Genomic DNA, 23,053 nt, shown 5'->3' on the forward strand with positions numbered 1-23,053 from the left:
GCCTTCAAGAGTTCGTCGAATAGGGAAAGTTGGGTTTTAGGTTTCCCATCAAAACCCCACCTTTGGAAAACCCAAACTATATATGTCAATGGAACAATCCAACAACTGGTAATCAGTGGTCCTGAAGAGGAGTGAATCCTTAGGATGGTCTAGGGGGTTTGCATTAGGAGGACTTAGGTGCCAGATTATTCGAGAACAAACCCATCTTCATCTGCCTGCTAAGGCACCATCACCATGGTGATGTTGAGTCTAGTCCTCCAGCACCTGATTGACCCTGAGGGGCCTGGAGTGGTTGCACTGGGAATAGGAGATAGGGGCAGGGGGTGGTGCCCGAGTGATTTGGAGATGCATCTCATGACCTTTTGAAACAGCATTTCTTTCTTTCTCGGTAGTTCAGAAGCTTCCTCTTCTGCTTTTGATTTTGCTGATTTGGTCAGTGGGGGAAGAAGATACGGCTAATCTCATTATCAAAGTAGTATTTTTTAAAAAAGCACGTTGAGAAGAGATCAAGGCTTTTCACTTTCAGTGATGATTTTGGTAGCAGATCAGTGTCTCGTTTAGCCTTTTAGGGTTGCTGTTCTTTCTCGGTTGATGAAACAGTCCAATATGCGAGAGCGTATTTCTCATCTTTGCTCCCATCTTTGTTGTCGGTTTCTCAGAGGATTACCATCTGCTGCAAAAACATGCTCGGGTTGATGGATGGGTCATCCTCAGGTCCAGTTTTCTTTGTCTCTCTCCTCCCCTGTTCCCGGCTCCTCCTCCTCCTGTCGCTTCTGGCCCGTGTGTACACCCTCAGTCTCATAAACACATCAGGCTTCTGTGTCTTTGATTGTTAAGGCCATGCTGGCAATTTCTGTTTTCTTCTCCTGTCAGTGTCTCCAGGAGAAATGTGCGCACAAAGACAAAATGGCTTTCAGCGGAGGCTACATCCTCATTTCAGGACTCAGATTGAAGGCCATTCAGTGGGTACCTGACGCTGGTTCTCTCGGCAGCCTGGAGATTAACCTCTTCTAAGGCTCTGAGCTATTTTTGAGGTAGAGTCTGCAACATTAAAGCTAGAACCCATTAGCAAATCACTTTCATCATCTCTTCTTTTTCCAAATCAGTGGCTTTTTTTTTTTTTTTTTTCTGATCTCCTAACCCTTTAATCTCCTTTGTAGCGGAACAAGGAGACGGTTGGTTTGTGTTTGCATCCAGCGAAGTTTGAATCCTTGATAACAGCCTTGGAAGGCACCAAGATGTTAGAGAACCGTGCAGAGAGATGAGTTTCATCTCGGGTGGATGACTTCATGCCGAAGGTGCCCTGCTTTTTCCATGGGCAGATCCGTCATTTTGGGGGGTTGATGTTGTGCAAATTAGGCTCCAGCTTCCCAAAAGACACCCAGCAGAAAGCCTTTTGTTGCGTTATTTCTAAAGGCTTGAAGTTTTGAAGGGAAGAGATTTTGTTTTCCTCTCGGCTACACAATGGAGCTTTCAGAGAACCTCTTTTAAAAGGAATAGCTACAGCCTTTGTGTTGAAGGGTGTGCCTGTTGGCAGGGTCTGCTGATGCAGACAGACTGGCTGGTGATTAACAAAGGTCATTAGACTTTGGAATCTGGCAAGCAGAGTCGGATGGTATGTCTTCTGTGTGTGGAAGGACAACTCCCAAGAAGCCAAGGCATTCTGGAGGTTCCCCCCTCCAGCCCACCCTCACCCCCACCCCCCACCCCAAATCCTGCTGTAGCCCAGGGTCTGGTCCAGGACTGTCCTGCAATAACCAGGGCTGTGCTGGGACTCAGGACCCAGCCCATCAATCATGGGATAAAAGAACCTTCGGAGATCCTGGTGAATGACATTCGAGGAGGAGAAAGGTGCTGCTTTTTCGGGAAGGGAGGCAAACAGTTCCTTCTTTGTTGGGAGGAGAGGAGCAGAGGGGGGGCCCAGGCCGGCTCCCCTCCTGTTCATCCTGAGAGCCCGCCCAGCAGCACCCCAGAGAAGCCATGTCGTGCTCGGAGGAGCAGCCCTGAGCTAAAATGGCCGCACCTAAAGCCCAGAGGACTAGGGCAGCTTAGTGAGTCTTAGAGCTCGAGTGACGCAGGGGCTCCTATCTCTTCAAAGTGTGATAAACACATTCAGCAGAGCTGTGGCTTGTTTGGCGGAGATGAAAGGACTAAGCTGGGGTGGGGGTGGGGAGCACACACTGGATGATCTGCTTGCTTCTTTTTTTTTTTTTTTCCCCCTTCTGTGAAGTGTTCTAAATGCAGGAGGAGTCGTCTGCACTATGGAAAAATTTGTTTTCAGGTCTAATGGGCTAGGCGAAAGGAGAAGTGGGGTGGGGCCTCCGGGACGGCTGTAATTTGATCCAGAGCTGATAGCAACCTCTTCCACACACGTTGGGTTGGGGCGGCTGGGACATAAAAGCTGGTGGAGCTGGGAATATGGAGACTGAGTTAGCTGCAAAGACTCTGGTGCACCGTTTGTGTGTTTATTGGGGGGAAAAAAAGGGATAAATTGCTGGGTGGAAGAAGAGGAGGTAAATAGCTGTGTCTCACTCTGCAAGCTCAGGCGGTCCAGAGCTGGACTTGCCAGAAGTTATTTTAGCAGGCGGTATCAGCAGGAGCATTCTTTCAGAGAAAATCCTGCCATAGTGCCTTGCACTGCTTTGACATATCACTAGATGTTCCTCCTCCTGCAGAAGTCATTGCCCTTTTACAATACAAGTAGAGAACGTTTCCTATGCAGTAAAAGTAGAGAAAGATGTGGCTTATGACTTTAGTTCTTGGGCATCTGGTTCTAGATTACAGCAACTCAATAGAGTTTGCAGCGAGCTCAGTGAAGTAACTCATTAAGATAATAACTGGGTATCTCCATGCAGGATGTAGGTGACGAGAAGCAGGACTGTGCCTTATAGGACATTTTTTAACTTCTTAACGGTGAGCCTCTCCATTGAGTTCTTGGGACACTCTCTGTATCTTTCAATCACACCGTAAACAACAGAACAAAGGTAGCTGGGCAAGTTTTGCTTTTTTCTAAATCAGGTTCGCTACCTTTTTTTTTTTTTTTTTTTTTTTTTTTTTATGGCCAAGGAGGCACCTCACATTTGTAAAGGGCAGAAATGGAAAAAGAGCAAGTCCTGACTTAGGAGCCATTCTTCCAAACCACGCCTTTCTGTCGCCTTAATGTAAATGGAGGGTACCAAGGTGCAGCCTGAAACTCGGAACTGGACTGTCATCTGAAGTTGCGTGTTTGAGAATCTCGTGAGAAATATTTTATGACCTAATTAGATTAGAGAAGCTGTTAGGTTATAATTGGTAGGTAGTAAAAAGCAAATAACCATTTAGCTCATGAAAAAAAAACTAAACTGTTTGGGGGGGGGAGGAAGGAGGTGTACCCCAATATCACTTAAGATAATAGAAGAAGAAAATGCACAATAAAATCTCTTGTGACTGCCACTCCGAGATTCAATGCACATTCACCATTTGGTGATGAAACATCAATTTTCTAGTATTAAAACAGCTAATGAAGACTGAAGTTTGTCCTTTCTTCCGTACAGGCCTCCTGTTTACTTCTGAGAAGGTTCTGGTTCAAAAAGAAAATGGGTCCCAGCCAGAATCAAAATCAGTATTAACTTTACCAAGAAATTTGAATTCAGTCAAGCAATTCAGAAACTGCTCAAACTTTGGAAGTATTCAGGGTTTCCTTGACAAATGGCGTTTGAAGATATATAATATCAAGCTTGAAAAAGTTTATCTGTTTTTTTTTCCCTTTCTTTGAAGTTATGAAGTCAAGGGCATCATCCCTATTATGTCTGACTTTCTTTCTTTGGCTGGTGCTTAATCTGGCCAAGTTCAGCGCGAGAAATCTGCCGATGCTGGAAATTTTTCCATTCGTGGACTTGCAGCCTATCAGCTTGGGGCATGCAGTTAGCACAGTCCTTAAGGTGTTTTGTTCTGACTTCTGCCTCAGGTTCCTAATGTGAGAGAGTAGACCCAGATCATGGAGGTGCTTCAGTGCGATGGCTGTGACTTCAGAGCACCGTCTTATGAAGATCTCAAGGCTCACATCCAGGATGTCCACACGGCATTTCTGCAGCCGACGGACGTTGCCGAAGACAATGCGAATGAGCCAAGATCTGGGTCCATGAACGCCAGTAACCAGACGGAGATGGAGTTTTCATCCATAAAGGATGAATTTGCAATTGCAGAGGATTTATCAGGTAAATGTGTCTCGGCCTTGGCATAGCTGACGTATTTTGCTGGCCTCATCTCTCTTGAGCTGTGATTCTCGACGTACATGGCTTCTACAGAGCTTCCTGCTCTTTGTGAGCCATTTCTGTGGTGGAGGCACCATGTTTCTCTTCTTGAGTAGCCTAGGTTTATTGTCCTTTCAGCTTCCTTATGTCTCTTAGTTTCCCTTCAATTTGGAGAACAGTGTAGTATCTTGGAAAGTTCTAGAAGGAATACTGCAGTTTGTGAAACTTACATTTTCCTAGCTCTGTGGCACATGGATAGAGATGAGGTGAGTATCGTATCTGAAGGCCAGCGCTGCATCTTCGTCCATGAGAAGCAACATGCGTATGTTCATCAAGGCTTCATTAACATTCTTCAGGGTCTCATCGTGAGATGTTCAGTCTTTCAGTCTTTTGAACGTGATGTTTATTAATGAAGAAGAATTGAAAAGAAAAACTGATTTGCATGATTGAGTTTCTTGATTCTCTTTTGCTTTGCATTTCTCTTCCCACTTACCTTATGCTCTCTCTTTAGGTCAAAATGCAACTGCGCTGGGGACCGGAAGTTACTATGGCCATAGTCCAGGATATTACGGTCAGCATATTGCCCCTAATCCCAAACCAACAAACAAGTTTTTTCAGTGCAAGTTCTGCGTACGCTACTTCAGGTCAAAAAACCTCCTCATTGAACACACTAGGAAGGTCCACGGAGCTCAAGCTGAAGGGAGTTCGGTGGGCCCCCCTGTTCCAGGGTCCTTAAACTATAATATCATGATGCATGAGGGATTTGGAAAGGTCTTCTCCTGCCAGTTTTGCACGTACAAGTCACCACGGAGGGCAAGAATAATTAAGCATCAGAAGATGTATCACAAAAACAATTTGAAGGAGACCACTGCTCCTCCCCCAGCCCCTGCTCCGGTGCCAGACCCAGTGGTCCCTCCCGTGTCTCTGCAGGACCCCTGCAAGGAACTGCCCGCGGAGGTGGTGGAGCGCAGCATCTTAGAATCCATGGTCAAGCCTTTGACCAAGTCTCGAGGCAACTTTTGCTGTGAGTGGTGCAGCTATCAGACCCCCCGCCGAGAACGCTGGTGTGACCACATGATGAAGAAGCACCGCAGCATGGTCAAGATCCTTTCCAGTCTCAGGCAGCAGCAAGAAGGGACTAACCTGCCTGATGTGCAGAACAAGAACGCCCCCAGCCCCCCTTCCAATTCCACCTATTTGTCCATGAACACCGCCAGCCGGGAGATGCCCAGCACTAATGTCTCCAACTACAGGAGCTCCGTCGGCAACTCCATCATGAGACCCAACTCTTCTTCTGCTTCCAAGTTTTCACCCATGTCTTACCCTCAGATGAAGCCGAAGTCACCTCACAATTCCGGCCTCGTTAACTTGGCGGAGCGATCCCGTTACGGAATGACTGACATGAGCAGTTCTCCTGCCGACCTGGAAACGAACAGCATGCTGAATGACTCGAGTTCTGATGAAGAGTTAAATGAGATAGACAGTGAGAACGGTTTGAATGCCATGGATCACCAGACAGCAGGCATGTCTGCGGAGCAGCTGATGGGCTCCGACGGCAACAAGTTACTGGAGACCAAGGGGATTCCGTTTAGAAGGTTCATGAATAGGTTCCAGTGCCCCTTTTGTCCTTTCCTCACCATGCATCGGCGTAGCATCTCCCGCCACATAGAAAACATCCACTTATCTGGAAAGACCGCTGTCTACAAATGTGACGAATGTCCGTTTACTTGCAAGAGCTCATTAAAACTCGGGGCTCACAAACAGTGTCACACGGGTACCACATCAGATTGGGATGCTGTGAATTCCCAGAGTGAAAGCATTTCTTCCTCACTGAATGAAGGTGTACTGTCTTACGAGAGCTCCAGCATCAACGGTAGAAAGTCGGGGATCATGCTGGACCCCTTGCAGCAGCAGCAGCCGCCACCCCCACCACCCCCGCCTCCTCCACCACCTCCGTCACAGCCGCAGCCACCACAGCTACAGACGCAACATCAGGTGCCACCCCAGCCCCAGCCGCCACCGCCCCCACCACCACCTGTGCCAGCCCCGCCCCTGCACCCGTACAAGTGCACCATGTGTAGTTACTCCACCACGACTCTGAAAGGGCTGAGAGTCCATCAGCAGCACAAACACTCCTTCTGTGACAACTTGCCAAAATTCGAGGGGCAACCCTCAAGCCTGCCATTGGAGAGTGAGACCGACAGCCACCCCTCTTCCAGCAACACTGTGAAGAAAAGCCAGACCTCAATTCTTGGGTTGTCTTCCAAGAACAATTTTGTTGCTAAGGCCGCCAGGAAACTCGCGAATGACTTCCCTCTTGACTTATCACCCGTGAAGAAGAGGACCAGGATTGATGAGATCGCAAGCAACCTGCAGAGCAAAATTAACCAAACCAAACAGCAGGAAGATGCGGTGATCAACGTGGAGGATGATGAGGAGGAAGAGGAAGACCATGAGGTGGAGATCGAGGTGGAGCTGGACAGGGAGGAAGAGCCAACAGAGACCATCATGGAGGGGCCCACCCCCTTCTCTGCCCAACAGATCTGGGCGAGAGATGCCCCTGAGCCCCAGAAGGAGCCCAGCTTCAGAACTGTCACCCATGATTACAACGCCACCAATGGGGCCGAGATAGAGCTCACCCTTTCCGAAGATGAAGAGGATTATTACGGCTCGTCCACGAACGTGAAAGATCACCAGGTTTCCAGTACGGCTCTGCTTAGCACTCCGACTCCTATCTACGGAACTGAGCATAATAATGAAAACACGGACTTTAGCGACTCGGGAAGGCTTTATTATTGCAAACACTGTGACTTTAACAACAAATCTGCCCGGAGCGTCAGCACCCACTACCAGCGCATGCACCCGTACATTAAGTTCAGCTTTCGGTACATCTTGGACCCCAATGATCACAGCGCGGTGTACCGATGCCTGGAATGCTACATCGATTACACCAACTTTGAAGACCTGCAGCAGCATTACGGTGAGCACCACCCAGAAGCCATGAATGTCCTCAACTTTGACCACTCGGACCTGATCTACCGGTGTCGTTTTTGTTCCTACACGAGCCCGAACGTCCGAAGCCTGATGCCGCATTACCAAAGAATGCATCCCACCGTGAAGATTAACAACGCTATGATCTTTTCGAGCTACGTGGTGGAGCAGCAGGAGGGGCTGAACACGGAATCCCAGACGCTGAGGGAGATTCTGAACTCGGCTCCCAAGAGCATGGCCACGTCCACTCCGGTGGCCCGTGGTGGCGGTCTGCCAGCCCCGTTCAGTAAAAACACTCCTTCGAAGACTTTTCCTCCAGAATGTGAAAATCAGAAGGACCCCTCGGTCAACACCGTTGTCGTTTACGACTGTGACGTCTGCTCCTTCGCGAGCCCCAACATGCACTCCGTGTTGGTTCACTATCAGAAGAAACACCCCGAAGAAAAGGCTTCGTACTTTAGGATCCAGAAAACCATGCGAATGGTGTCTGTGGACAGGGGCTCTGCCCTTTCTCAGTTATCATTTGAGGTGGGTGCTCCAATGTCTCCCAAAATGTCCACCATGGGTTCCCCACCCCCCCCACCACCCCCGCCACCAGACCTCAGTACTGAGCTTTACTACTGCAAACACTGCTCCTACAGCAATCGGTCCGTTGTGGGAGTCCTGGTCCACTACCAGAAAAGACACCCAGAAATAAAGGTTACTGCCAAATATATCAGACAGGCTCCTCCCACAGCTGCAATGATGAGAGGGGCCGAGGGGCCCCAAGGCTCCCCCCGGCCACCTGCCCCCATGCAACAGCTCAACCGCAGCGGCTCCGAGAGAGACGGCCCTCCCGTGGAGAACGAGATGTTCTTTTGCCAGCACTGTGATTATGGGAACCGGACGGTCAAAGGTGTCCTCATTCACTATCAGAAGAAGCACCGAGACTTCAAGGCCAACGCGGACGTGATCCGGCAGCACACAGCCACCATCCGAAGCCTCTGTGACCGGAACCAGAAGAAGCCTGCCAGTTGCGTGCTGATGCCTCCCTCGAACGTGGAGCGGGACAAAACGAAACTCCGAGCACTCAAATGTAGGCAGTGCTCGTACACCTCCCCCTACTTCTATGCACTGAGGAAGCACATCAAGAAAGACCACCCTGCCCTGAAGGCCACGGTCACGTCCATCATGCGGTGGGCGTTCCTCGACGGCTTGATAGACGCCGGCTACCACTGCGAGTGGTGCATCTATTCCCACACGGAGCCCAGTGGTTTGCTCCTCCATTACCAAAGGAGGCACCCCGAGCATTACGTTGACTACACGTACATGGCTACCAAGCTCTGGGCTGGGCCGGACCCGTCCCCCCCCTCTCTCACGATGACCGCTGAAGCCAAAACGTACAGGTGCAGAGACTGTGTTTTTGAAGCCGTCTCCATCTGGGACATCACCAATCACTACCAAGCCTTCCACCCCTGGGCCATGAATGGGGACGAGTCGGTGCTGCTGGATATCATCAAGGAGAAAGATGCTGTCGAGAATCCCCTCTCCGCATCTGAAGAGCTGGTGGGCCCGGTGAATTGTGAAAACAGTATGCCGGCTCCGCTCCCGGAGCAGGAAGCCGAATGCCCAGAGGACGCAAGACTTTCCCCGGAGAAGAGCATCCAGCTCGCATCGGCCAACCCCGCCATATCCTCCACCCCGTACCAGTGCACGGTGTGCCAGTCTGAGTATAACAACCTGCACGGCCTTCTGACCCATTACGGGAAGAAGCACCCGGGCATGAAAGTGAAGGCTGCCGACTTTGCCCAGGACATCGACATCAACCCGGGCGCCGTCTACAAGTGCAGGCACTGCCCCTACATCAACACGCGCATCCACGGCGTCCTGACCCACTACCAGAAGCGGCACCCGGCCATCAAGGTGACCGCCGAGGACTTCGTGCACGACGTGGAGCAGCCTGCCGACATAGCCCAGAACGACGTGGAGGAGACAAGCAGGATCTTCAAGCAAGGGTACGGCGCCTACCGCTGCAAACTGTGCCCCTACACGCACGGCACTCTGGAGAAACTCAAGATCCACTATGAGAAGTATCACAACCAGCCTGAATTTGATGTCTTTTCCCAGTCGCCCCCGAAGCTGCCGGTGTCCCTGGAGCCCGAGATAACCACTGAAGTCAGCCCCTCCCAGGTCTCCGTGACCGAGGAAGAGGTGGGAGAGGAGTCCACGTCTCACTTCACTACCTCGCACCTGGTCTCCCACACTGTGTTCCGCTGTCAGCTCTGCAAGTACTTCTGCTCCACGAGGAAGGGCATCGCCCGGCACTACCGCATCAAGCACAACAACGTGCGCGCCCAGCCGGAGGGCAAGAACAACCTCTTCAAGTGTGCCCTGTGTGCCTACACCAACCCCATCCGCAAAGGGCTGGCCGCCCACTACCAGAAGCGCCACGACATCGACGCCTACTACACCCACTGCCTGGCGGCCTCCAGGACCATCAGCGACAAGCCCAACAAGGTGATCATCCCGTCGCCGCCCAAGGACGACTCCCCGCAGCTCAGCGAGGAGCTCCGGCGGGCCGTGGAGAAGAAGAAGTGCTCTCTGTGCTCCTTCCAGTCCTGCAGCAAGAAGGGCATCGTGTCCCATTACATGAAGCGCCACCCAGGGGTGTTCCCCAAGAAGCAGCACGCCAGCAAGTTGGGGGGCTACTTCACCGCCGTCTACGCGGATGAGCACGAGAAGCCGGTGCTGATGGAAGAGGAGGAGCGAGGCAGCTTCGAGAAAGCCGAGGTGGAGGGAAGCGAAGGTCAGGACGTCGAGTGGCTCCCGTTCCGCTGCATCAAGTGCTTCAAGCTGTCCTTCAGCACAGCCGAGCTGCTGTGCATGCATTACACGGACCACCACAGTCGGGACCTCAAGAGGGACTTCGTCATCCTGGGCGGCGGCCCCCGCCCACAGAGCTCCACCTACCAGTGCAAGCACTGTGACAGCAAACTGCAAAGCACGGCGGAGCTGACCTCGCACTTGAACGTTCACAATGAGGAATTCCAGAAGCGTGCCAAACGTCAGGAGAGGCGGAAACAGCTTTTGAGCAAGCAGAAATATGCAGATGGTGCTTTTGCAGATTTCAAACAAGAGAGGGTAAGGATATGTTTTGATTTCCCTTCCCCCAGGAGGCCTCTCATCACTGGTGCCCACATGCACTACTTCGCTGCCAGCCAGACCGCTCCGGGCTTCCTAGTGACTTAGCTTGCCAGAGAGCTCAATAAGTCGATTAAACATTTCGAGCTTGGTTGCCCCCCAGTCTCTGCTCACCCTTCTCCACGGCCCAGTCCCCTTCCCTCCCGCCCCTCCCGAGGCTCCCCAGGGGAGGGTCGGGTGGTTTTTCTGTATTTCTTTCTGCCAAGTAGCCTTCTCCGAGGCTTAGTTCCATGACGACGCTCGCTCTCTTTTCTGAGGCAGTTGTGGGCCGTCTCTTGGTATCACTAGGACTTCTCAGCCATGTGTTGGTTTGCAGTGTCCGCTCCACGAACCTAACCTCTCCAGGAGTAGATTTTTTTTTTTTTTTACTTTTTTTTTTTTTTTTTTTTTTTGGTCAAGAAGTTCGCTCATGGCATAGCTATGCAACGTTTGACCTGCGTTAGTTGAAACGTTGGTTTGAAAACCCAGTAACTTGGTGGCAGTGACGATGAGGCTTCCGCACAGAGATCGTCTCTCCTCACAAGTTGGAACCTACGTGGGTTTCAGAGACTCCGCGTAGTTGGCAGCGCACCACGGCTCTGACGAATTCGTTATGTTAAAAAAAAAAATGCTCGCATATCTCTCCCTTGGTTTTTAACCTGCTAATCCGCCTTAACGTAAAATCTGCTAGTAAGCGACAAGAATAAATGCCGGCCGTTGAGGGAGGGCTCGGAGTACTGATGGCTACCACTGTATTTTACCAGCCTTTTGGTCACTTAGAAGAGGTGCCAAAGATCAAGGAGAGGAAGGTGGTGGGCTACAAGTGTAAATTCTGTGTGGAAGTGCACCCGACGCTCCGGGCCATCTGCAACCACCTCCGCAAGCACGTCCAGTACGGCAGTGTCCCGGCCGTGTCCGCCACCGTCAAGGTGAGAACCGGGAAGGTTTGGATGACGAGCCCTTGTGGGAGCCGTTCGAGCGCCTCTCTCGCGCCGCTGCTCAAGGCCCCTCGGGAAAGGGCATGCCCGAGCCGGGGCGTTCCTGAGTTGTGCTGGGATCGGTCTGGCTTGTTGTGATTTCGTTGCAGGTTGGAGCCTCCTCATCTTCCGTGTGTCGACTCGGTTGCGTTCGATCTGGTTCCCTTCTCCGTGGATAGTTTGTTGGAAACAGAAGATCCGGGCCTCTTGGGACTGAAGGCTTTGGGTTACCTTTCTGTGCTGCATTTAGTGCCATTAGGTGTTTGCTCTTCCAGAGTGGCCCGAGCTCTGGGGAGGAGTTCAGTGGGTTCTGTTCCCATCCTCTTCTCCCACTGCCTGACTTCTTGCTCTTCTCTCCTGGCGGATGTGCAGGGAGCCCAGGAGGATCTGTCTTTCACTTCTTATCCTGGGTCCTCCGCACAGTGTAAGAAACAGGAAATCTAAAACTGAAAGCCTTCAAGTCCCAGTTGACCCTAAGAGCCTGTTGACCTGATTTGTCCCCTCCACCCCATCTCCCCATATGTTGCTGACAAGCGCCTGCCTTCTTCCCCTGACCTGTATGAGGCCACCTGTTCTGAACATCATAATCCTAAGATCAGCCACTGTTTCGATGACCAAGCCGCCATCTCTGCCTTCCAGGATGTTGCTAAGCACTGATCAGCTTTGAGCAGAGAGGTTAGTTCAGGGCTCTGCGCGCTCTCTCTCTCTCTCTCTCTCTCTCTCTGGATACGTGGATATATTTCTGTCATCCGCCCTTCTTGATCTGGCATCCTGTTTTGCTAACGTGTCATGGAGGTAAACCTTCTGCTCTTCCCACTGAAGACTGATGCCTCGCGGCTGTTGGCAGAGCCGTGGCACTGGGGCTGCAGCGGTCCGCTCCTTGCATGCCATCGCCGAGGGCCCCAGCCTCACGTCCCGGAATTGCTCGAGGGAGACAGAGCAGCTCTTCCTGTGTAATCAGTAATCCAAGGAGCCACCTTGAAGCAACAAACCAGGCTGCTCCTTAATTTTTTGAATTGATTGTACAGCAACCTTCGGCCAAGGGATGAAGTCGTCGTCGGTGGGGTAGGGGTGAGCGCGGTGGCAAAAGAATCTTTCCGTTTCTTTTATTTCCAGAGGAGGTTCCAAGGCTCCTAAATGCCCATACTGCTGTGCTTTTTCCTCTTCCTTCCTTCCTCTTTCTTTCTTTCTCCGAGCCCTAACCCTGACCTGCTTTATGTCAGTCTAGGTAGGATCACAATTGGAATTTCCTTTTTACGACAGGAGGCCAGTGAGTGAACTGTCTTCAGGGTAGGAGAGCCCCTCCCTCACATTTCCCAGACAGTCACAAATGGTACCCGGATATGTGGGCCCTCACATCACCAGCCTTGCATGGAGGATGGCAGTCGGGCTTGCCCTCCCTCTAGGGGGAGCCAGAGAGGCAGGGGAGGAAACCTTAACCAGAAATGCTGATGAGTTTGGGAGAATGAAGGGAGAGGAGGAGAGCTGAGGGCAATGATGATGGATATTTATTTTGTTGGTGGGGCATGTGTGTGTGTGTGGTTCTCTTAGCAGGAGGCTGAAGACCCTTCCCACTTGTTCCTGGATGGACTGGAAGCAGCCAAAGATGCCAGTGGCGCCTTGGTGGCCCGGGTGGATGGTGAACACTGCTTGCTTGATGGAATGGTGGAGGATGAAACCCGGCCGGGGGGATACCATTGTAGTCAATGTGACAGAGTCCTGATGTCCATGCAGGGGCTGCGTTCTCATGAGAGGAGCCATCTGGCCCTGGCCATGTTTACCCGCGAGGACAAGTACAGCTGCCAGTATTGCTCCTTTGTTTCTGCTTTTAGGCACAAGTAAGTGCTCGTTGAGGGGCCGCGGGTGGCAACTGGGTGGAGGTGCAAGGCGGGTAAGCCAGAGTGAGAGAGCTTGGAGGAGTCGGGAGGCCCTGTTCATGGTTCATGCCTGCTGTCTAGCTGGATAGGCCACCTCCAGCCTCAGTCACTCCATCTGTCAAATGGGACCGAGAACAGGAGATTGTCTGCTTAACATCAGATTTGGCAAACTGAGGCTTTAAAACAATATATATATATATATATATATATATATATATATATATATATATATATATATATATATATATATATGTTTTTTTCAGATTCTTTTCCATTACAGCTCATAGGCAGTTAAAATTTTATTTTTATTATATTTTAATAAGGAAGCATCCTTTTATTCATTTTCTTTTTTTTGAAGGGGGGTATTAGGTTTATTTATTTTTTGTTTTTATTTATTTTAATTTTAATTTAATTTTATTTTAAAATTTATTTAAAAAATTTTAAACTATTTTTAATTTTATTCATTTATTTTTATATTTATTTATTTTATTTTTTAATGTATTTATTTTATTATTTTTATTTTTATTTTTATTTTATTTATTTATTTTATTTTAAAGTACTGGGGATTGAACCCAGGACCTCATGTGTGCCAAGCATAAGCTCTACCACTTGAGCTATACCCTCTCCGCCACAGGGATTTTTTTAAATGATGATTTTGGAGATATTGCTATGACTTATACCAGGAAAGACCAGAGAATAGATGAGTTTACTGGTGGCTCTGTCAAACATTCATCCAGAACCTAATCATCATTTAAGGAAGTTAAGTTCCATTTGGGAAATTGAGGGACTGAGGAGGTAAAATTAGGACTTTTAACCCATGTAACCAAAGAATCATTGCTTGGGATTTTTAAAAAGACCTGGAACAGGTAAAGAAGTTTATCGACACCAGAGAGATGCTTGAAGTACAGGGGCGTTGAGGAGAGGGACCCTCCTGTTACCTAGCACAGCTCTGAAATTGCAAATTTGGAATTTTTTGTGTGAGGCTTTTCAGGGTGATGGGAAGAGGGCTGGTTCTGACAAGAAGCAACCTTTTCTTGCCTTTCTCTTTCAACTGTATGAGAGAGAGAGAAATACTCAGCAACGTGTGCTACAGTATTGGATGAAGGTGACTGATTGTGAGGCTGACATGCTGTTTATTTTTATCGTAATTGAAAATAAATGATGGGCTGTTTGCTTCTTAAAAAAGATAAAGTGCTAGTTAGTGGTTGTTGAAAGGCAGGAAGAGGCGATGCGTCTACAGATGTCAGATGGGTTGCAAACTCTTTTATGATTATATATGATATATAGAGAGAGCCTGATAGCTAATCTTTGTCATCAGATTCATGCCCTGGCCCAAGACTTGGGTTGTTCTCAGCAATTCTGTATTTGTTGAACAGAAACTAACAGGTTTTCTAACACACAGAACCTCAGTAAATCGTTGTGAAGAAGTGAATGTGCCTTGTGCTGGGCACCGTTCTAGAGGCTTTGGGGGAAAATAAAGATGCATAGGACATGGTCTGTGATTGAAGGGCACTTAGGGTCTAGTTGGGTTCTAAATAAAGCCAGTACACAGATGACTCCGCAAAATAAGGCCCATGTCTTTAAAAAATATGTCAAGAAAATGCTGTGAAGTTTCAGAGAAAGGAAATGGTCACATCCACTTTGGGAGAATCAGGGAGGGTTTATGGAATAAGTTTGAGTCAAGTAGGGAGATAGAACTTGACTAGTTTGGAAAGAACACACCGTGTGGAGGGAAGGAGTCAGTGGGGGCCTTGAGGAACAGTGGGGGCTTTGGGGGAGGCCCAGCTGGTGGTCTGGTTGGAGGAATCTTTAAGTGATACATAAAGGAATAGTGGAAGGTAAAGTCTGAGTACTGGAGTGGAGGCCATCTTTGGAGTCTTTGCATGCGGAACCAGTAATTGACATTACTGGTAAGAGGAAGACTCTGAAACCAGTGAAGACATCCTAATCGCTCAAGTTTCTTGAGCCTGACTGTGTGCCAGGAACTGCACCAAGTGCCTTCAAGTGTTATCTCATTTTATTTTAAAAACAGCCCTATGAGCTATGGTCCTATTATTAACTCCATTTTATGGATGAGGAAAAGGAGGCCTTGTCGTGGAGAGGGGTTATGTAACTTGCCCCAGGCCACACGGCTTATGAGTAATAGCCACATGGCACGGAGGTTTCCAGTTTGGTTGACAGACAGAATAGTAGTGCCCTTTCTAGAAACAAAAAAAATGAAGGCGAGAATTTGTTTTGGATAAAAAGGAAACAAAAACCAACTGATGTGTTGGTTTAGGGCTGGGTAAGTCTCAGATAGCTAAAGGACCTCCAGCGGGAGGTATTCTGAGGCCACTGAAAATGCTGCTTTGGAGCTGGGAGAACATTATCCGTTTAAAGGGTGAGCAATTCATCCCCATGTGAGTCATTCAGAATGGAATCTAGTTCTCTGGGGGCACTAATACAGATTGGAATGTCTGCCCACACCTTGTTTGGTAGGTTTAGTATTTTTTTTAGAGTAGCAATTATTTTGAAATACTGGGACTTCATTATAATTGAATGATTTCCTTTAAGTTGCTTCTGGAAGACTGATAGATAGCCAGCATGGTTGGGTTTATCAGAAGGCACGGCTGGCCTTTGGAGCACGTGACTTTCTTTAAACACACGTACACTGGGCCTTCCTCTTTACAAAGACCTTGGAAATAGCTCAGCGCAAGTCTTTCAACCACTTTGAAATCTCCCTGCCCCACTCAAGTGTTCATGGTGGAATTTAGATTTAAGAAGACAGACAACCCTTTTTAAATACAAAGTTTCTCTAATTCCCATTTAAAAGAAAATAAGTTGAAGGACTATTTGATAGGCATTCCTCACTGACTTGGTAGAAAACTTGAATTTGCCCATCTTTCGCCTTTTCTTTTTGGATGCCCTCTTCCAATTTGCAGTGCTTCAGAGAAAGTAAGGCAAGAGTCTCCCATGGCCTGTTACCATGTGGTCTATCGATGCAAAAAAAACTCTTGATCTCTTTCTTCCTTTCGCTTTCCCTTCTTTTAGAGTAGGTACAAGAACTCTCACTAGGTGTGTTTTTTTTTTTTTTTTTTTTTTTTTCGCTAGGTGTCATCATTGGAAAGTAACAAAATGATTTTGAACAGCTTAGAAACGGAATTTCTAGAAATGGGCAGTGAGAAAATGTTGGATGCAGTTTTTAATCTTGTCATTTCCTTTCTTTTTTTCCTTCTACATCAAGTTTGGATCGCCATATGCAAACCCACCACGGACACCATAAACCATTCCGATGCAAACTCTGCTCCTTCAAGTCCTCCTACAACAGCCGGCTGAAGACACATATCCTCAAAGCTCATGCTGGTGAGTTGCTGTTTGTGGAGCACAAGTTTCCCGAGTTTGAAATCTAATGGTTTTTTTTTTATTGAGTGATATTTTAAGTCTCTTGCTCCATACACATGAGAATTAAGTTTTTCTGGAGATGGTTGTGTATTCAGTTTTATTTTAATCTAATAAAGAAAAATAAAAATGAAAGCATCACTCAAAGGCAAAATGATACCCAGCCCCACATCACCCATGTCATAGTTGATTTGCGCAACTAACACATACCTACTGACAGATTTCATGCTTTCACAGGTTTTGTTTTTTAGAGAAATTTCTAAATGACCTAGACTTTCTAATGAAGATGCAAGAATTGTTACATCTACTAAAGATAACTTCCAACTAAAATAAAGTTACCATCTTGGGGATGTTCAAAGGGACAAAGAGAACTCAGGGTGTGTGAGATTTCTCATGCGATACCCTTAGATACATTTCCATACCCTAGATGAGGAAAGACTTTGGGTCATGAGTGTCCAGGAGCCGGGCTGGTCTCCATCACTCTATCGTTCCATCTCATTGTGCTTCTATCAGGAGCATCCCTTGCTTACCAGGCTCTGCACGAATAGGCATGTTATAGTCATTGTCTCATTTAATCCTTAAGACAGTTCTAAAGGGTGGGTGTTGCTGTCACCCTCAGTGTCCAGTGAAGCTACAGAGACTCAGAACTGTCCTGCTCTAGGCCACAGAGCCCATTCACAAAGCATTTGACTCCACAACAAAAACCTTCATCCTTGTCCCTAACAAGGTGCTGCCTCCCTCTCTCTTCTGTTCTTCTCTACTCTGCATATGATGGAAGATGCCCACAGGGAGCTAATCAGAACTCAGCCAAGAGAGGAAAGAGGCCTGAGTAGGAGAGGCAGGGGGCAGGGGCCTGGGGGCCTCCTCCCATGATACCCTTAGTCGTCTCAGAAGCCTGAGTTCACAGTAGCCTGTAGCCCCCTCAGAGGTGTTGACCACCTTTGAGGGACTTACATAAAACACAAAGGGAGACTGGGAAATTAAAAGCCTCAGAATACCTAATTGTACTATCAGAGATTCTTCTAGAGATCCAGTCTTCTCCCTGAGTTGGCTCAGCCAAGGTGTTTAGAATTCTAGTTGAATCCTAGTTTTAACTTTTTCAATCAACTAGAAATCTTGTCTCATTTATCAGCTTCCCTTGTGTGGTTATAAAAACTGGCCAGAACTTGAGTCCTTCGCTTTTGTCACTGCCTCATTTTCTTTGGAAATACGACCTTGTCTCTGTGCTCTTTCCTGAGTGTTGGGTCCTGGTCCTGTTGAACTGGCTTTATGGAGTAAAATTACTGAAGCCTTTGGATGCCATAAGCCCACTGGGGGCAGGGGATGGGACAGCAGACTAACTTTTCTCTATCTGATAGGATTTTAATATCTCCTAGGAAATGTTACTAAAAGCCATGAGTAAGAGGCTTTAGGGCTCAGACCACTCTTATTCTGACTTGTGTATGTTGCAAATTATTCAGCTGGGACACCATCCTGGTGAGCTTTTCCTACCAGTCTCAGCCTTGTCAAAAGCACTTTACCCCAGTGGGTTTTGGGTAAGTGATTTGACTTCAAAAAAGTGCCACAGGCTGCATGCTGACTCCAGGTCGTTGGGCTGAAGTGTATGTTCTGGGAGCTGACCGAGCAGACCAGCCGTCTGGGCTCACTGGTTGGCAAGAAGGAAGCATCCAGAGAGAGTGGGAGCAACATTAGCCAGTTCTCTGCACACCTTGGAATGTTGGTTTCCATGACACACAAGTGGTTTGGCTTGGAGAAAGACAGATCATTTTCCAGAAGACTCTTGCCTCATCTTGTCTGTTCTAGATGGATTATTTTATTTTATTTTAAAGGGTGAAAAGTAGTGTGGAGTAGCCAAATAATTTGGATTTGAATTCTCTCTCAGGTTATGCAACTTACAATCACCCACCAAGGTTCATAGAGCCAGGCTTGCACTGAAAAATTGAGAAATGGAATAAGGAGGGCAGAAGTATTGTATACAATATGACATACGTGTTTACTATTTTAGTATGTACCATTGTTCACATCCAGCTTTATCCTGTAACTCTTAGGTAATTGTTTGGGGTAGAGGGGGAATTGACTGATGTTCTTGTTTGGGTCCTCTGACTTCTTGAACTATTCTGCCCTGGGCTGTGGCATGTTGCATCATGCAAGGTTTTCTGTAGTTCTCTTTAAAGGTTTCTTAGAAATGCATGCTCTAGGGGTCATCAGTGGTAAAAAGGAGGCTTGATGCAGAACTTGGGATGCTGGGTTCATTTCACATGAAATCACTTAGTAATTTTCAGGTTGGCGGGAAGTAACCATCTCAGCAGGGTAGAAGTAAGGCTAGAGGTTTACCTGCTCATTCTTGCTTTGCTTTGGTGAGTATTCATCTGTAGAGTGTCAGCGTGGACCTCAGCTTACATTCACTGGTCTACGGAAGTTTCATTACTAACGATCTCTCTCCTCCTCTCATTCCTCTACTTCCTTCCCTTTCCTCTCCTCTGGTTTTTAAATTTCACCTTAAAAATACATTTTAAAAATACATGTTCATTAGGGAAAGTTTGAAAATGGAAGAAGAAATACAGGCAGCTATCCATAATCTTATTATCTTACACCACTGTTGTTAATATTTGATAATATTTCCTTTAACCATTTCCTCTATAATTACTTTTCAGAGTTATAATTTAATCTAAAATGTATTATGATTTTCTATTTATTTTTCTGAGTATAAGTGTTTTATTTTTCTGTTATTACAGACTGTTGAAGAATTTATTTTAGCAAATGATAATTCATCAAGAAGATATGCCCACATTTACTTACTCATTTCCCTGTGGGGGGAAATTTAGGTTATTTCATACCTTTTTGAAGCATGAATAATGTATATTTCTAAATTGAGATTTCTAAGTATTAATGGATATTTCCTTAATGTACACTCTCAGAATTGGAATTATTAAGTCGCAGGCATGAGCTTTCTGAGCTTATTATTATAAAAAGCAAAACTGCTTTCTGAGTTGATCATACCAGTGTGTGTCAGTCCCACAACATACGCATGCCCAGTTCACACCTTTGTTTCTTAAACTGCAATTCATTTAAAAGCTGACTTAGAGCGAAAGTAAATCATACTCTCGTTTAATTTGATCATAGTGATCTGTGCTGTATTTCCGTGGTATAAAAAGACTGAAAAGAAAAATACTTATTTTTACGTCCTTTTTATTAACGAAAAATGTTGGAGATACGCACAGACACAGACACCCACGTTTATATACATACACCTCTCTCTGTTCAGGAAGTGACTTATTTTTGCCCATTTCTACCCTATTGATCAGATAGGGAAATGGAGTTTTATGCCTAGGTTTGTGAACTGCTCCAGAAAAACCCCACATATAGAATGTGTGGAATCGAGGTGGCATGGAGTCAGCAAAGAAGTAAAGCATGAGAATAGTACAACAGTTGCACTGAGTGCCTTCATGCTCGGAAAGCCACTGATGGACTCTTGGAATAAGAAAGAAGCATATTCTTCTGGGGGAGGGTTTAGCTCAGTGGTAGAGCGCATGCTCAGCATGCATGAGGTCCTGGGTTCGATCCCCAGTACCTCCATTAAATCAACAAACAAACCTAATTACCTCCCCCTGAAAAAATAAAGAAGCATATTCTTTTCTGCGGATGATACAAAGGCTACCTGGAGTGAGAACTGTCATGGTCATTTCTAGTATAGAGAGGGAGAGAGATGGGAGACCTTACTGAGGGCGCTCCATAGGCATTTGGCTCACTTCTTGCTGGGGAATCAACCGTAGGCTCGTCCCTGTCATAGAGCATGAGATAAAGGGGGACCAGGTCCCTGGGGTACCAAGCTCGCAAAGGGCACCGATCCCAGAGGAGCCTGTGGTTGGGGGCAGTGGGCGGGGCTTGGTCTGGGAGGATGCTCAGACCGTGAAGTTGGAGATGGCGCTCTCTCCCAGTAAACTAACCGTGTTATTTTGTGCCCCCCCCCACTACCCCCGCCTTGTGCCTTCTCCCCTCTTCCTCCCCCTCTCCCCCACCACTGCCTTCCTCCAGGTGAGCATGCTTACAAGTGTTCTTGGTGCTCCTTTTCCACCATGACAATCAGCCAGCTGAAGGAACACTCCCTCAAGGTCCACGGAAAAGCCCTGACCCTCCCCAGGCCACGAATCGTCAGTCTCCTCTCCTCGCACGCCCACCACACCTCCCAAAAAGCTACCCCGGCCGAAGAGGTGGAAGACTCCAATGGTAAAAACGGGCCTTCTGCCAGGATCAACCCCTTGGGGTGGAGGGGGGCTGGGGTGAGCCCCGGTCCTCCTTTCTAGAGGAAAATCTTACCTGAAAACGTGATGGTTTGAGTGAAGGAAGAAAGGTGAAAAGGTTGAACGGTGCAGAAATTGGAGTTGGAGGCGGGGGTGAACTCGGTGAATGGCTGTTTGGCGCTGTGGCCAAGGTGTCTCTGTGCTCCCCGTGCTGCTTGTGGGGAGAGTGCGTGGCGTGGGATGGATTTGTGTTGAATTCTTCTGCTGTGGTTGCCTTCAAGAAAGCGGACAGAAGACCAGGAAGATTTTTCTTTCTTTTGTTTTTCAATCATTTTAATTGTTCGGGGATTTTTTGTTTTATTTGGGGTGGAGGATAATTAGGTTTATTTATTTACTTTATGGTGGCACTGGGGATTGAACCCAGGACCTCATGCATGCTAAGTGTGCACTCTGCCACTGAGCTATACCCTCCCCTGGATTTGTTTTTTATTTATTGTTTGATATCCTGTCTTGTTCTAAAAAACATGTGTGCTTTGAAGTATTTGGGGTGCAAGATGGGTAAGTTGATGACACAGAATTCAGAGTAGGAATGGAAAGGGTTGAGTGGGTGGGGAAGTGTGTCTGATCCCATCACAAGTTAATTTAGGGATAACCAGTGATTCCTTATATAGCTGAAGGGTGTTGAGGAAGCATCAGTTGGAAGGAGGGTGTAACCGCCCACTTTTTGGAGCTTCAGACCAAATCCAGGAAGTCATGGAGTGGGGTCTCCTCACTGGCGATGTAAGCACAGACATAGGAGAGAGAGAATGAATGTGAGAGGTGGCTGGTGTGGCCTAGGGAGCAAAGGATGGTTTACTGTTTTGATCAGACCAAGAAACAGAAGGGTTTCCATTACTCAGCTCACCTCTGGTGACTACAGAATCACGTGCTTCAGGGAGAGGGAGGGGGTCTGTAGATTCCTAACCTAACCACTGGAAAAGATCTGCTGTCTTCCTGACCCTCTCCTGCTTGAATCCTTCCTGCAGCATCTCTAGTAGCCAATTATCTACCACCAGCCTGACTATTTCCCAGGTCAGGGAATGGGCCATTTCCTAAGGTCTGCTGTTCCCTTCTTGGGAGGAGCTTCGTGGGCCAGAAAGAAAGTTCACGGGCTCTTTGGAACAAAGCCTTGGCTTGGACTCCTACATCTCTCAGTGCCCGCTGTGTTTTCCTGGGCAGTCTGAGCTTCCTGCACTCACATGTAAAAGTGGGTAATGATACCTACCGCAACCGACGGCCTTGGGAGGTTAATGAGAACAGGTAACACGTGCAAACACCCGGCACATAGGAGGTATTTAATGAATGGGCATTTTATTCCTGCAATTTACACCTTTTGGTTGCAGTTTTGGCTTTGGGGACCATTTATAACAAGTACAAGCTGGGGGTTCTTCTTTATGTAAGGATTTAAAAAGATAGACCCTTCAGGTGACCTGAAGTTCTGGCAGCCCAGTGGGTCAACATGGTCTAGTCATCTGACTGTCAAAAGAGTAAATGAGTAATCTTCAGTCAGAAGGTCTGTGTGAAGACAGCTGTCGGGGGAGGGGGGGAGCAAAGGAAAGGTAAGTCCTGGGATGCAGAGCTGCCTTTGTTGAGCTGGAGAACTTGGCGGTCTTTCCTTTGTAAATCAGCAAAAATTAGGTGAAACACAGTAACTCCTCGGTGTTCCTGTCTGCAAGGGCTTCGCTTTCACGAAGGAGGCTGGTTATTACGTGACTGTGGCTTGTGATGATGTGAGCGCACCAAGTCCTCGCTGTCGTGTGGCAGTGTTTGTTATTGTTGTTTTCCAGGAAATCTTAAGCGTCCCGGAGCCCAGGGTGGGAGCGGGGTGGGGGGAAGCACCCACGAAAGGCTATGGAAGATGTCTCCTTTGCGCCTTGAGACCCCTCCCTCCCTGGCAGAGGCTACAGAGGAATAGAGTTTGGTCAAATTCCTGAGTCTGCTCCCCGCCGAGAGCTGAGAGCTGCATTGTGCTCAGAGGAACCCGAAATAAATACTGGGCCATTCTGGCCATCCTGCCGCTTAAAATCAAATGTTTAGAAGATGTTATCAGCATGGTATTGCATTAACCCCAACCCTATGCCTGAAGCCTGACTTTTTTGGGGGAGATTTCAGATTTTAGGTTAGGACTTTGTGGGGAAGGGTGGTTGCAGAGATGAACG

At 47.7% G+C, this 23,053-nt stretch overlaps 1 protein-coding gene across 10 annotated transcripts in view; it reads left to right on the forward strand.

The window, feature by feature from the left end:
* ZNF462 (zinc finger protein 462) overlaps positions 1-23,053 on the forward strand; it is a 134,579-nt gene that overhangs the window by 51,640 nt on the left and 59,886 nt on the right. For 4 of the 10 annotated variants that reach the window (XM_074361946.1, XM_074361944.1, XM_074361943.1 and 1 more), the window contains 6 exons: positions 3,947-4,196; positions 4,744-10,343; positions 11,147-11,311; positions 12,911-13,197; positions 16,460-16,578; positions 20,650-20,841. In XM_074361946.1, coding sequence (XP_074218047.1) covers positions 3,977-4,196; positions 4,744-10,343; positions 11,147-11,311; positions 12,911-13,197; positions 16,460-16,578; positions 20,650-20,841 — 6,583 coding nt within the window. In that variant the 5' untranslated portion in view covers positions 3,947-3,976. Of the gene's footprint in view, positions 1-3,946; positions 4,197-4,743; positions 10,344-11,146; positions 11,312-11,469; positions 12,891-12,910; positions 13,198-16,459; positions 16,579-20,649; positions 20,842-23,053 lie in introns of those variants that run through there. The other 6 variants (XR_012506488.1, XM_010970105.3, XR_012506489.1 and 3 more) reach the window with 5 other exon arrangements.

This window comes from Camelus bactrianus, chromosome 4 (assembly GCF_048773025.1).
Source record: "Camelus bactrianus isolate YW-2024 breed Bactrian camel chromosome 4, ASM4877302v1, whole genome shotgun sequence".
NCBI classification, from domain to species: Eukaryota; Metazoa; Chordata; class Mammalia; order Artiodactyla; family Camelidae; genus Camelus; species Camelus bactrianus.